This window comes from Hydra viridissima, unplaced genomic scaffold, assembly GCF_058129835.1.
Source record: "Hydra viridissima isolate aposymbiotic clone 2 unplaced genomic scaffold, HvirCarnegie_v1 scaffold_8, whole genome shotgun sequence".
Taxonomy (NCBI): Eukaryota; Metazoa; Cnidaria; class Hydrozoa; order Anthoathecata; family Hydridae; genus Hydra; species Hydra viridissima.
The window spans coordinates 7,183,491-7,198,778 of NW_028324307.1; the positions used below are offsets into that span (position 1 = coordinate 7,183,491).

At 30.4% G+C, this 15,288-nt stretch overlaps 1 protein-coding gene across 4 annotated transcripts; it reads right to left on the reverse strand.

Moving 5' to 3' along the window:
• Nucleotides 1–856: 856 nt before the first annotated feature.
• LOC149884801 (uncharacterized) lies at nucleotides 857–9,371 on the reverse strand. 4 transcript variants are annotated; one of them, XM_090096301.1, is made up of 3 exons: nucleotides 2,982–9,371; nucleotides 2,372–2,546; nucleotides 857–1,246 (listed from the first exon to the last, which is right to left on the reverse strand). In XM_090096301.1, exon 1 carries the CDS (start codon nucleotides 8,103–8,105, stop codon nucleotides 4,743–4,745), a length of 3,363 nt encoding a protein of 1,120 aa, XP_089952427.1. In that variant the 5' UTR covers nucleotides 8,106–9,371; the 3' UTR covers nucleotides 857–1,246; nucleotides 2,372–2,546; nucleotides 2,982–4,742. The 4 variants fall into 4 exon arrangements, with proteins under 4 accessions (XP_089952427.1, XP_089952426.1, XP_089952428.1 ...); XM_090096300.1 differs by lacking the exon at nucleotides 2,372–2,546; XM_090096302.1 differs by lacking the exon at nucleotides 2,372–2,546 and having other exon boundaries at nucleotides 857–1,267.
• Nucleotides 9,372–15,288: the final 5,917 nt, after the last annotated feature.

Consider the following 15,288-nt stretch of genomic DNA (forward strand, 5'->3'; position numbering starts at 1 on the left):
TATATTAAGTTGTCAGAGAAGGGCAACAAAAAAAAATGGATATAAAATATCCTTTTTTTTATTTATCAGGCCATTTCCAATAAGCCAATTTTTCAAATTTTTTAATTAAATAAAATAGATCTTTACTCTAATATAAGTACTACGCTTTAGGTTGCATTGCATTTTGCAACTTTATTTTGTTTATTCAGTGAGCTTTTGCAGCAAATACCAGCTTCTCTGAAGACTACGTTGAAATTTGATAACGTGCTAGTAATTAGTTCTTGTGTAACACTCATGAAAGTCAATAGTTAGTGATCGAACCGCGCAAAATGATAAGGTCATAGGAAATGCAGTTGTGCAGATGCATTAAGCTCAACAAATCGCCATTTCGCTTTCTTGAGGAAATAAGATTCCATTCGATTAGAAACAAAATGGTTGAAGAGAATGTTCATAAATTTTGACTTAGATATACATAAGCCAACGTTTGAACAATATTTGTGAAGGGTTTACACGACACAACGAACCACTGGATTTTACTTATATTTTAAATGGTATCTAATGTGAGGATCTTTGGTTGTTACGTTTGTCTGTTTTGATTTGCCCTAAGTATGCGTGTGTATCTCGCCTAAGAATATACGTATATAGTTCGTTTAGTAGAATCATTGATATCTGATACTTTAGATCAACATATGGATTCACCATGTGTTTCAGTTGTCTCTCGCTTTTTGCTAAATAGTTATTGTTGCGGTAAATTACACTACGTAATACTTCTTATTTATTTGTATTTTTTAAAATTCATATACATAATTGTTGACGTGCATTATTCACGTTCGTTTTGATATAACTTTTGTAGTTTTAAATTCTTTTTGCTTTCATATTTTCTTGTTACAGACTACGCATATTTTCTCCCAGACAGTTTATTGATTCAATCCCCCTGACAGTGTATTGATTACAATATTGTGAGGATAGTAAGACAACTTTTAGCACTTTTCCAAATATTTAAAGATATTTTGGACGTACAATACCAGTTTGAACAAAAAGAAACAACATAAATCTGCTCTGTAAATGCTTTGATAACTCTTTTCTTAAGATAAAAAGTGGTTTGACGGTTGAGATTTATACGTGTATAAGTGTATACATTCATCTTTTCTGACTAGAGACCAAATGTTATCTCCCATCATGGCTGTATCCCATTGTCCTTAATATCTTCCTTTCATCGTTGTGATGCACTGATAAAATCTCTCATCATGCTCCTCACTGACATCATCTAAGTTTTCGAGAAAGAAATCTGAGTGAGAAAGTAAAAAACGAACCTTTACAAAATGTAAAATCTGTATATGAAAAAATGATTAACTTCTAAACCAAATCAGAAATTGAAATCAATTTATTTTATTCATAAGCTCATAAAAAAATCCATTTATAGTAAGTTGAAGGCCTAAATACAAAAGTCGAACTTGAAACTTCATAACATACATTAAATTTGAAACCCAATTTTAAGGTTGGTATCAATAAACCGAACTTCAGATTTGAAGTCAAGTCCGATTTTTGCATTCGGACCTTTAGCTCAACAAGGATTTATAAATGGCGATAGCCATTCGATAGATTTGTAAATGGCGATAGCCTTTACAAGTTTGTAATTGAAATGGCTATTTAAATGGTTTTGTCAATGGCAATAGCCATTTACAAAACTATTTAAAATCATTTAACTCCGTTATGTTAACCAACACCAAATTCAAAAAATAAATATTAAGCAAACAGTAACATTATTACAAACAAAAACTTAATGTTTTTATTTTTTTTATTTCACTGTTCAAGAATTTTTTATAAAAAAATATACTTATATAAAATGTACTTATAAAAAATTAATTTTGAGCGGAGCAAGAAGATGGAAGGTACGAGTTTGTTTATCATCTCGTTTATGATTTAACATATTTACTGAGACGTTTTAAAATATATAGAATCGAAAAAACCGGGAATGTTAAAATAAACTTAAAGAAAATTCTTGGAAAAAATTAAAAAGTTAATTTTTCTTTTTCAGAAAAATTGAAAGGAATTTGTTTCAGTTTTATTTTTAATCTCAGTGATAAGAAATCCATTCCACATATTCATATTTTGTTTCAAACAGTAAATCTTAGTTATATTGTTTTTTTATTCATTTTAAGCCCTAAGTACACTCAGCTCACAAGCTGTGGTTTAATATGATCCAAATATAATCCTGCGAACATTTTTTTTGTTTACTATGAAGTTTTTTTTAGTTTTTTGTCATTAACTAGGGAATTGTGCAATAGTTTAACAAATACATGAGCATCTTTTTCCACTGGAAACTATTTTAAATATTAACTTTTTGATAATATTCAAGATGTTAGAAGTTTTTAACACTGGTTATGCTTACTGGACATCGCTAACTTTTCCATTTGATATGATTTCATTTTATTCTCTTCCATGAAAGATGCGATGGTTTTTCAACTGTATAAATTAAAGTCGGTAAGGGTCAACTTTAACCTCGTAAATCTCAAAAAAGTTGCAACTTCACCGCAAATGTTGTCCGTAAACGCAATAATTTCCTCCTAAACATTTTTCCGAATGTTATGTATAGTGTGAGGGCGGTGGATTTTTTAATTATATTTATTTATTTTTATTGTTATATTATGTTTTCTTCTTTTGCAGTAAAGGCGAAGGGGAATGGGAAGGGGAAGGGGAAGTTTGGGTTTAGTGTTATTGTTGGATTAGGTATATGGAGGTTGGGAGCTAGGTTGATGGTCTGGGGAGTATTTGGTTAGGAAAGGGCTAGGTTTGGGTTGTGAGAAGGTATATGGAGGTTGGAAACAAGGTTGGGGGGTTTTATTAAATGTTTTCTATGTTCGGTCCCTCAGGTAATATATTACGGCGCGGCTATAGTAAGGTGTGCGGTTAGAGCATCATACTTTTTAATAACAATATTTTACGCATATAGTAATAACAACAATAATATTAATAATCTTAATGCAAACAAAAGTACTTACTACTGGTTCTTCTTCTCTTACTTGTTTTTCTTAATAAATATTCAACTTTCCTCATAAAGTTCTCTTTTAAATTCTCCTTTAATTCTTCTCATAAGTTTCTTGTTAAATTTTCCATAAATTCTTTTCATAAATTTCTTATTAAATCTTCAAAACTCTTTTTCTCATAAATTCCTCTTTTAAATCTCTTAAAACTCTTTCTCTTAAAATTCTCTTTTAAATCTCTTCTTCAAAAACTCTTTCTCTTCTCCCAAAGACTTCACTTAAAAACTCTAATTCTTCTTCTCTTAACTCTCCCAATAAAAGCTCTCTTTAAAAACTGTCTTCCCATAAAAAAACACACACTCTCTCTCTGCCAGATTCTTTCTTTTTTTTTTTGAGCTTTTATAGTTCATTAGTTTACTTGACAGGTAAATAGGTCTCTGTATGTACGTCTTTTCTTAATGGTTATTTTTTTATTTTTTTGCTTCATTAGTTTTCTCGTGTTTTATTTATACGACATGATGAATAAGTCTCTGTATGTACGTCTTTTCTTAATGGTTATTTTTTATTTTTGCTTCATTAGTTTTCTCGTGTTTTATTTATACGACATGATGAATAAGTCTCTGTATGTACGTCTTTTCTTGGTTGACTCACTCTTTTCTTCCTTCCAATGTTATTAGCTTGAGTCGGGTAAAACTTAAAGATAATGTTTTTCAATTTTATCATTTTCCCTCCTCACATAGCTCCATTCTTCGAAAAAAATCGTCCCTTGATTTTTGATACAAGGCTAGTTCAAATGTAAGTGGTATAGGTATACTGTTTATCGTGTCTGGCTTTTCGAGATTTGAGATTGATATTGTCTTCCATTCAAGTAGGTTTCGAGATTTGAGTAAACTCGATTCGCGTTTTCAATAAATGTTTTAAACCGTGTAAATACATTCTTAAATATTTCGATAATATAATGTCGTGCAAATGCTTTCAATTTCATATACTTCAATTATAGACTTCAATTTTATATACTTCAATTATATATACTTTCAATAAATTTTTTATAAAATTTCTTAATGATACAACAGTTAAATAAAATCTTGAAAATGTAATGTGAAAAAAAATGGAAAAGAAAATAAACAAATCGTCTCAAAAATAAAATGGCTTAGGCACTGAGTAGCAAGGGCTAAAACCTGAAAAAGTGCCTTGAGAAAAGTTAAGTTTAAAAAGGTGAAATGCAAAACTCAATTCACTAAGTTTAAACCTCAATGTTGCATTTCACACAAAATACGTTTGATCGTCAAAGTCATTGATATCGATATCGTTGTTGTCGTCGTTGTCGTCGTTGTCGTATCATGATAAATCATGATAAATCATCTTCATCTTTATCATCATAATCAATCATCATCATCATTATCATTATATTATTAACATCATCATTATCATCATCATTATCATTATCATTATCATCATCATCATCATCATCATCATCATCATCATCATCATCATCATCATCATCATCATCATCATCATCATCATCATCATCATCATCATCATCATCATCATCATCATCATCATCATCATCATCATCATCAACATCATCATCATCATCATCATCATCATCATCATCAATATCATCATCATCATTATCAAAATTATCATTATATCATTATCATCATCAATAAAAATCAAATTATCAATTAAACATATTATAGTTTAAATCGCTCACATGGGTAGGGTTCGCGAATTTCCCTATGCGTTACTCACTCGCATGTTACCCGTTATACCTTTTATTTACTTTCCTTGAAATTCGTTTACCTTTTTGGTAAACCTGGAACAAAATAACAAAATGAATAAGTTATTTGTCATCAAATCTTTGTTTAACTTTTGATCGTATTCTTGTGTTTTAGTTATTAGTGTTCTTATTGTCTTATTTAAATCTGTTGGCGTTTTGAACATAATAGCCAACGGAACATTACTTTCATTTTTCGGTACTTTACTTAATGCATTATAATTATTCATGAAACGTTGGGTTTTTGTAGTTGAAGGCTTCTTAATTAATGATGACTCTAAAATATTATTCTCCTGATAAGAATTAGTAATTATATAGTTCCTTATACTTGGTATTTTGAGAAAGATTGGGAACTTTGAAACGCTTGGGGAGTACGATACTTGAACTTCGAAGAAAGCTTTAAACTGATTTCTTAATTTGGTTATGTGTTCATTGATAAGTGGTTTAGTCGTCTTAAAATCATATGTCGGTTCATGATCGATGATTTTCGAACAAAGAAGAAATATTGGAATGAACAAAACGAGTTGCAAAAGTAGAGCAGTCATAGTAAGGCTTCTACTTTCCTTATACGGTTCAGAAAAACGGAATGAACGATTGAATGGTATGTTTTTGGGTGGAAAATGAGGTAGCTGATCTGAAGTAACTTTCTTTAGAATCGGAGGATGAAGCTTTTTCACTGGTTCTGAAGTATACTCTAGCTCTTTGTAGAGCCTCCAATTTGTAGGAAACACATTTGTATCTTTGAGGATTCTGATATCATAATTATCATTAACTTTTAACTGAGTTGTGCCTTGGTTTTCTGAACTTGTACATAAGTCTTTTAGGGAACTTAAACTGATTTGGTTTGTGAAACAACTTTCTGTATGTTCTTCTACTGTCGTACAATACTCTCCGTCAGTTAATGGATTCAAAATGCCTTTGTTAAGAGGTGTTTCAATAATTCGTTGCCGATCTTCGTTGTCATGATTATAATTACCGCTTTCTGATTGAATTTTAATATCTAACTCAGAAGTTGTTGTTTTTCTGCTACTTATGTCATTTTCATTAAGATGGTCTAATACTTTTGGCTTCGAGGAAGTATCAATATGTCCTTGGTTTTCGTAACATAAGTTTGGTATTGCAATTGGAGTTTCGTCAATTACATGCTGTTGGTTTAAATCTACTATATTAACAGGAATAACTGTTTCTTCTTCTATCTTTTGGTCAACTTTATCGTTTATTTCTTCGGTATGTTCTGGAGTGAAATATTCAGGTGTAATGTAATCTTCCGACTCAGCTTTAGAATTATCATCGAGTATTTCGGGGTAGGTATTTGTGACTATTTCTTCAATGTTATTTTGATCAATTTCTACATTACTTTCAATGTCATGGGAATTGCTTAATGAACTTGTTTCATTTTTGGTAAATTGCGGATCTTCACATTTTATGGCTTTCACATTTTGGGGTTCACAAATTGTTGAATTAGGTTGATCAAAATCTTTCTTGTTCGTTTCCTTGTTCTCTTGTTGCAGTAGATTTCGTTCAGTAATGTTTTGTAACAAATATCGAAACTGGTCTTGTAGACAGTTCATCTCATGGGTGATCTGTTTATCATTCTCACGTATATTTTGAATCTCCTGTCGCATATGTTTATTTTCATCTTGGTTTGGGGTGTTAAAATGTGGATGATTCATTCTATAAGACGTATAATCTCTTGCTGATGCATTATCGTAATAATCGTTGTTGGTTTCATATGGGTAACTTTCATCAAATGTTGACATCTGATTGTTTGTGTAGGGGTTATACCCGTAATCACAATAGTCATTTCTATGGTAATCTTCTGTATCATCATACTCCATGGTTGTGTCGTCATCATTTTCGAAATAATTCTCCTGATATTGAGCAATACTATCTACGCCTAGTATACGAATTGACGTATCATTTCTTTGACTTTCATAGATACCTGCTCGTGTATTTTGAAAGTTATTCCACTTGTTATTTTGTGGCTTTGATTTTACGTAATTATCCTTATAAGTTTGTTGTGGGTTATTTGAGGTAATGGATCTCCAATTTCGGTTACTCGAATCGGGTTGAATGTATTTATTGCCCATGTTTCTGTTCTGGTTATCAAAATTTCGTGGAGTCCAGTTTCTATTGTTTCTCCATTGCGGTTGTTGCGTAACGTTTTTCCTGTACAGATACTGCGAATTGTTACTTTGTGGAATCCTGGGATCTTGATATTCTTGTCTGCATTGTCTTGCCAAATGTCCCGTTTTATTGCATATAAAGCAGGTTGGTTGATTTACTGTAGCTGGGTTAAAATCTTGACTTTTGCCAAAATTACTATTCGTTTGTCTCCTTAGTCCAACTTTTAGCTTTCTGATCTCTTCTTTGAGCCTAGCTACTTCTCTAGTCGCATTTTCTGGATTAGCTAAATTTGCAGGTGTTGCACTATACGCAGCCACAGGTGGTGTGTCGCTATCGGCAAAAGATACAGTGTTATGCTTAGTAGACTGGTTTTGTAACTTTGTCATGGTCTTTATCACTGTTTCAACTATGCGAGCGTCATCATCAATGTTAACCGAATTATTCACTCTAGCAATTCTGACTGCTTGTGTATATGTCTCTGGTTGGCTTAAGAGAAGTTTTCTCTTTAAATTAGGATTAACTCCTTGAATAAAAAGATCTCTTTTAGTTTCTTCCGAAACTTTTAATTCTTGAGATAGCTTCTCTAAACTTGCTATAAAATGCTCAAGCCCTTTTTCTCCTTCTTTTAATCCATACAGCTGGGTTTTCTTAATCCAAATACGTTCTGGTGGTTCATACTCATTCTGAAAAGCTTGTTGAACTAACTGTAAATCTTGTCTTATTTTGTTTGGAAGGGATTCATAAAATATCGAAGCAGATTTATTTAAGCAAAGTGGAAAGGCGCAAAGTTGTTCATTATTGTCCCATTTGTTAAATGTGGCAGTTCTCTTAAATTGAAGGAAAAATTCTTTAACATCATCATCCGGTCCTCCGTTAAATTGTGGTAAACTAGATTTATCGATTGTTGGTCTTAATGAGGTTGTAATCTTTTCTAACCAATTAAGAGTGTTTCTCTCATCTTTTTGTCTAACCAAAGAAACTTCGGCTTCTTGTTTTGCCGTGGAATTTAATAGTTTTCTGACAACCTTTTCTATCTTCTTTTCACTTATAATTTTATCAATATACTCATCTCGCCTATCATTTTCCTCGTGTCCTAGAGAGTCTCGATCAAAGTTATCTATTGGTAAAACTTCAATGTCGGGTGTGATACAGTTGGGTGCAGATGGTGTTTTTGAGTAAAATAGTGGTATAATGTTAGGGTTATTGTTGTTATGAGGTGAACCTGAATGACTTGCCATTTTTGATGTTGATAAAACTGTTTTTTTTTTTTAAATGTTTATTAAAAATGTTAATTCACTTTTACTTTTTCGAAAATGATTAATAATTAAAGTTCACTGATTTATGAAGAAATGAGTGAATACATAAATCTCGGTAGGGTAACTCCAGTGTGAGGACAGTGGAGTTTTAATTATATTTATTTATTTTTATTGTTATATTATGTTTTCTTCTTTTGCAGTAAAGGCGAAGGGGAATGGGAAGGGGAAGGGGAAGTTTGGGTTTAGTGTTATTGTTGGATTAGGTATATGGAGGTTGGGAGCTAGGTTGATGGTCTGGGGAGTATTTGGTTAGGAAAGGGCTAGGTTTGGGTTGTGAGAAGGTATATGGAGGTTGGAAACAAGGTTGGGGGGTTTTATTAAATGTTTTCTATGTTCGGTCCCTCAGGTAATATATTACGGCGCGGCTATAGTAAGGTGTGCGGTTAGAGCATCATACTTTTTAATAACAATATTTTACGCATATAGTAATAACAACAATAATATTAATAATCTTAATGCAAACAAAAGTACTTACTACTGGTTCTTCTTCTCTTACTTGTTTTTCTTAATAAATATTCAACTTTCCTCATAAAGTTCTCTTTTAAATTCTCCTTTAATTCTTCTCATAAGTTTCTTGTTAAATTTTCCATAAATTCTTTTCATAAATTTCTTATTAAATCTTCAAAACTCTTTTTCTCATAAATTCCTCTTTTAAATCTCTTAAAACTCTTTCTCTTAAAATTCTCTTTTAAATCTCTTCTTCAAAAACTCTTTCTCTTCTCCCAAAGACTTCACTTAAAAACTCTAATTCTTCTTCTCTTAACTCTCCCAATAAAAGCTCTCTTTAAAAACTGTCTTCCCATAAAAAAACACACACTCTCTCTCTGCCAGATTCTTTCTTTTTTTTTTTGAGCTTTTATAGTTCATTAGTTTACTTGACAGGTAAATAGGTCTCTGTATGTACGTCTTTTCTTAATGGTTATTTTTTTATTTTTTTGCTTCATTAGTTTTCTCGTGTTTTATTTATACGACATGATGAATAAGTCTCTGTATGTACGTCTTTTCTTAATGGTTATTTTTTATTTTTGCTTCATTAGTTTTCTCGTGTTTTATTTATACGACATGATGAATAAGTCTCTGTATGTACGTCTTTTCTTGGTTGACTCACTCTTTTCTTCCTTCCAATGTTATTAGCTTGAGTCGGGTAAAACTTAAAGATAATGTTTTTCAATTTTATCATTTTCCCTCCTCACAATAGACATTAAAATCCGGAAAAAAATGTAGGATGTTGATGTATAGGCATTAACATCCGGAAAAAAATGTAAGATATTAATGTATGGGCATTAACATCCGAAAAAAAATGTAGAAGAAAAATATTTGTTAAACAAAGTTATTAGTTTAATTAAATCTTATTTTCTCAAATAATTATTTCTGTAATGTTTATTTCATTTATATTAAAAATTTTATTTTTTGTTTAAGTTAAAAAAATAATATATTAATAACAATAAATAAATAAGGATTAAAGTATTAAACTAGTATATTATAATTAAAACAATTTTTATTTACATTTTTCTAATATATTCTTTTTTTTTTAAAGGAAATAATGGTTGAAGTATTTCTCTAATTCAATTAAACTAATATGGAATATATATATATATATATATATATATATATATATATATATATATATATATATATATATATATATATATATATATATATATATATCCTATGGGAACCCATAAGTAATAAACTATTTATAGTGTGGAATATTTGTTTCAGGCTAGCTCACAGCGTAAATGCATACAGGCGTGTTTTATTGCGCAATGCATTTTCTGTGACCTTGAATTTAGTGACTAAAATGAATTTAAACGCTTTTATTACTCTGGTGTAAAATGGCGGACGATCAACTAACTGAAAAACATTAATGTTTTATTTTCGATCAGGTGTTAGTGTAACAGTTGCAACAAAAAAAATTTGTTAAAAAAAAATTTGTTGAAACATATTGAAGGTCAATAAGTGCCAACGTTGCTTTAGAAAATTTTCCAAAGGTGGTTTTGACTTGTCTGATGGCGATCGAAGTGGGCGCCTAATAAGTTTTGATAAAGGCGCTTTAAAAACATTGACGGAAACGAATCCCAAACTGAGTATCCAGGAAATAGCAAACATTCTTCAAACTACTTGGTCAACAGTTCAAAGAAATTTGGAAGGTTTACAGGGAAGGTATATGGGTCCCAAATCTATTGTCTGAAATAAATAGAGATCAACGGCGTACAACTTGCTTATTTCTTTTGTGCAATTAAAGAAGTGAGCCGCTTTTACCAAGGATTGCTACTGGTGATGAGAAATGAGTTTTGTACAACACCAACAAGCATAATAAACAATGGCTTTCTCCAAATCAACGAACTATACCCACTTCTAAACCATCCCTTGCTTTAAAGAAAGTGTTATTGTGCGTTTGGTGGGACATAATCCATTTTGAACTATTGAAACTGGGAGAAACAGTTACAACTGATTTATTTTGCCAACAATTGTTTAGATTGCACAACCAATTGTTGGTAAAACAACCAGGTCTGGTCAACTGAAAAGGATTAATATTGCAACATGATAATGCCCGGCCGCACGCAGCAAAATTAACCCAAAAAAAAATAAGACAGCTTAACTGGAAGGTTTTACCACATCCAAAATATTCTCCGGACATAGCACCATTTGATTTTGATTTATCCCGTTCCATGGAACATTACCTGAAGAACAAAAACTTTAAAAATGTCGATGATGTTCGAACTCACCTAGAAGAATATTTTTCTTCAAAAGAGTTTTATGAACGGGGAACTGAAACTCAACCAACAAGATGGCAAAAGGTCATTGATAGTTATGGAAATTATATAATTGATTAAAAGTAAAATCAAATGTAGTTAAGTTCTTTTTTTTTGTTGCCACTTAAATAATTGATTACTTATGGGTGCCCCTATATACATATATATATATGTATATATAATTTCCAGGACACATGACAAGTTGGTGACATTTCTAAAAAGTTATTTGCCTTTTAGAGGAGTGTTCTTAATTATGAGATTTGATAACTAAAGAGGTATATTAATCATATATCTCTTAGACTATATCATATAAAATCATAAACTTTCGTAGGATTGAGAAATAAATGTTAAATTTTGTCTACGTTTAATGACAGTTTTGAACCTTACTTTTAAATTTATTTATTTGAATAATTTAAAAGTAATGTTCAAAACTGTCATTAAATTTTGTCATAGCTTATGATTTCGAAGAGTTTTATGAGACCAACTTTGAAGACTTTTATCTAAAAGTTATTTTATTAAATATTTATTTCTTTAACTAATTCAATTTCTGGTTGGTTGGTTTCTTTTTCAAATCTAATTATTTGTTAACCAGCATGTTATTTTCCGTCACATTCGCACAAAGCCTTTGTTCATTACATGTTCTAACAATTTTAATTAACAAAGAAGTACAGGTATGGTGCTGCATTTAAGAGACATTTAAGTCATCCCCAGCCGTAAATAACGAAGTGACGCAGGGAATTTTTAACTAATTAAAAACACAACCTGTTTAAAGGAAAGATTGAAAATATCAAATAATGAATATTTTACGATTTTGAAAACAGAATGGAATTAGTAATTAAGCTTAAGAATTTAACTTGACAGTTCAACTTGATTAATTATAAAAAACAAATGTTAAAAAATTATTACAAGAAACTAATACAAGCTCCTGAAGGTGTTCTTTACAGCGACGAAAAAAAATCATTGCACAAAATTATTGCAATTTTATTGATGCAAACTAACAAAACGGATACTTTTACTAGCCCACCTCCTGCCACAAACCAATGTGTGCCACTGAATTTGTGCTTAATTGGATTCTACAGATTTTCAAGTTTGCTAAATTCTATAACATTTAGCAAACTTGAAAATCTGTAGAATCCAAAAAATTAATACCATCCATGGTGACGCGCTAACTTTTTATTTTCCTGCACTCATCATTTTGAAAATTTTGAGACTATTAACTGTAAAAAAGTCTTAAAAATTTTTAACCAAAACAAAAAGTTGTTTAGAAATCCTGTAGAATTTTTATAAAGTTTTGGAACGCTACTCAAGTTTTATTGAACTTCTTTAAGATTAATTTACATAAGCGCATTTAAAACATTACAAAACATTTTTTTCCTTAGTAACACTTCAAGGAATTTTTGCTGCCAAATATGAGCTAACATTAGAAAAGGAAGTCGCCTAGTTTTGCAGCTATTTTTTTCTCACAAAAAAACTGATTTATCGAAAGTTTATTTGGCAAACTGTTGCTATAACCAAAAGTTTCTTAATGAAAATGGGCAGTTGTATTGTTTACTACTGCATTATCTTGTAATATTGATTAATTTAAAGTGGTTGAGTCTTTTAACAGTATACATAGCTTTAAGACAGGTTTGATAGCAATGTATGCAACTATAGCAATATATGCAGCTATAATGATGTATGCAGCTTTAAAAAAAAAAATGCAAATAATACCCAGTAATAATTTTTGAATACTGAAAACTTAAGAAAAAGAAAAAAATCAGAAAAAAAGTTTTTTATTAAGAAACATGGTTTTCCTTTTACATAATGATTATCAAATTTAAAACATTTTGCAGTAAACATTCATGACAACACATTCATGAATTAAATATTTCTAAGGTTTTGATTGGTTACGTATGCAAAGTTTAATACCTACTTTTTAGCCTGTGAAATGACATTTAAGTTAAAAGGAATGATGTCATCATAAAGTAAGCTTTTACTTACAATCAACCATATCCGTAATATTTATTTTTTTTCATCCATAACCTTAATTATTCCTAAATTTTAGTTTCATTAATGCCCGAATGCAACGACCATAAGTTTAAATTGGACATCCGCCAGACGTCGTAATTTGTCCAAAAAGTGTCTAAAAAGGACGTCCGTGGACGGCTAATATGGACGGACGAAAAGTGTTTCATTCGGACATCTACTGGACGTCCATTGGACGTCCAAAACAAATGTCCTGGGTCCAATCAGGACGTCCGCTGAACGTCATTGGACGTCCAAATCCCCACTGGGTTTTTTTTTGTTATAATTAGTCTGAGAATTATCAGTACTGATAATTATCAGTGATTCTTAATCCTAATTTTCTTACAATGCCAAATTATATTACCTCTCAGAATCTTTTCTCAGAGTGTTATGTTTGATAGATATTTAGTCTCCTAAAATTTTCCCACATTCTCTTTTCTCTTGTAATTGGAGAGATTCTAAAGACCAGCTTCAGGTTCCACTAAAGTTAATTGGGTTAGCTAACGGGTTGCAGTTTTCTAGGGGCAGGTTCCAGGGTTTGCATTTTTCCAAAGGCAGGTTTCAGGGGCTGAAATTTTCCAGGGAAAGTTTGCGTAGTACGGACATAATTACCCACAGATAACTCTATCACCACAACAATTTAAAAAATACTGAGTATGTTAGCGTAAGTTAAAAACGTTTTATACGGTATAATATATTTTTATTACATAAAATGTATTATATAACATTTTTTCATTATATAATATAATTTTCAATCTTTGAACAAATATAATACATTTTTTTAAACATGAAAATACAAATTGATTGAAAATATAACTTGAAATTATTATGAGTGTTCGAAGTTTCAAGTCGTTGAGGCTGTTTTTGTATTACAAACGAATGGAGTTTTGATGAAACACGACTAAGATTTAAGATTTGAATTTTTGTGGAATTGTAAAACTTTAATTGTTTTTTCTGGTTAAAGAAGAAATGAAAATCTTTGTTTTAGAGTTTAAAATTTGAAACCAGTTAGCTTTCTTAGAAAACACTTTGACAAATTTATACACTGGAGTATAAATTGGTCTTTACCATAATATATTTAAGATATAATCCAAGCTAGGCCCAATTAACCTCAGGTGTTGTCTAGACTGGGGTATACTATGGCTTATTGTACCAGTCGTTTTGGAAATCATAAAAACGCCATCACAGTAAAAATTTCAATCTAGAAAAAATACTCGAATTTTTTTCTGTAATAACAAAAAATAGGAACCAAAATAAGTTAAGAATTTTTTTTCTTGCTGAGACAAAATCTGAGACAAAATATTTTTTTAAAATGAACACAAATCCCAACCCAAAATGAATTTTTCTTAAAAAGAACCTAAATTTCTATCTAAAATAAATTTAAAAAATCTTTTTAAAAAAACGTTTTCATTGCAGAAAACCCAAATCAATTTTTTTCTTTTATGAAAACTAATTTTGTTGTTTTTTCCCGACGAAAAATAAAAGAGTATAATAAAAAGTATGGAATTGAGCACGTAAAAGAGCGCAGTATATAGACGCTACTACTGTGTATTATATTACGTACAAACAATTTAACACACCTTCAATATAAATTCCATCTACTTAAAATTGGACGGAAACGGTTCTCATCGGACATCAGGCTTTGTTAAGGGTATTGATTCATAATTACGTGGGCGACTAAAATAATTATAGACTTATCACAGTTCATTAACATCTCAACTGTTGCTGTGTCAACTTTTTATATTTGTGTGATTAGCACATTCGTTATGAGCTTTACAGTTTATTTTAGATTTATAACCCCGTTCATACTGACTTCAGAACACGGTTTAACCATTGCATTTTTGCTTAAAATAAAATAAGTTGAACCGTATTTTATTGTTAAAATGAACGGTATTTAAATCAAAATGGCAAAAAACTAAGTATAGCAAGTGCTCTCTACTTGTTATGACGGCTAACAACTCTTACTCATAAACTAATTCTCAATAAAACGACGAATTAGATAAAATTAAATAGACATCTTGTGCAGTTCAGTGGGAGTGTTGGTTTTTTTATATTAAGTTTTTCTAACTTTTATGGATAATTTTTTTTCATGTTGGCTAAATGTTTTTTTGAGAAATGTATCAATAGAAGGTAGGTATAAATATTTTCTAGCAATACTTATTTAAATTAGGATTTTATTTCGTTTCGTTTCATCTCACGTTATCCATGGTTTAACACATTAAAAAAAAAAACCCGTCGGTTTGTGCAAACAGCTTCTATCAACAAATAAACGAAAAAAAAAAGGCTAACAATAAGGCATATAAAATAGTATTTAAAATCTTTTTACCACCTAAATTTTATCCAAA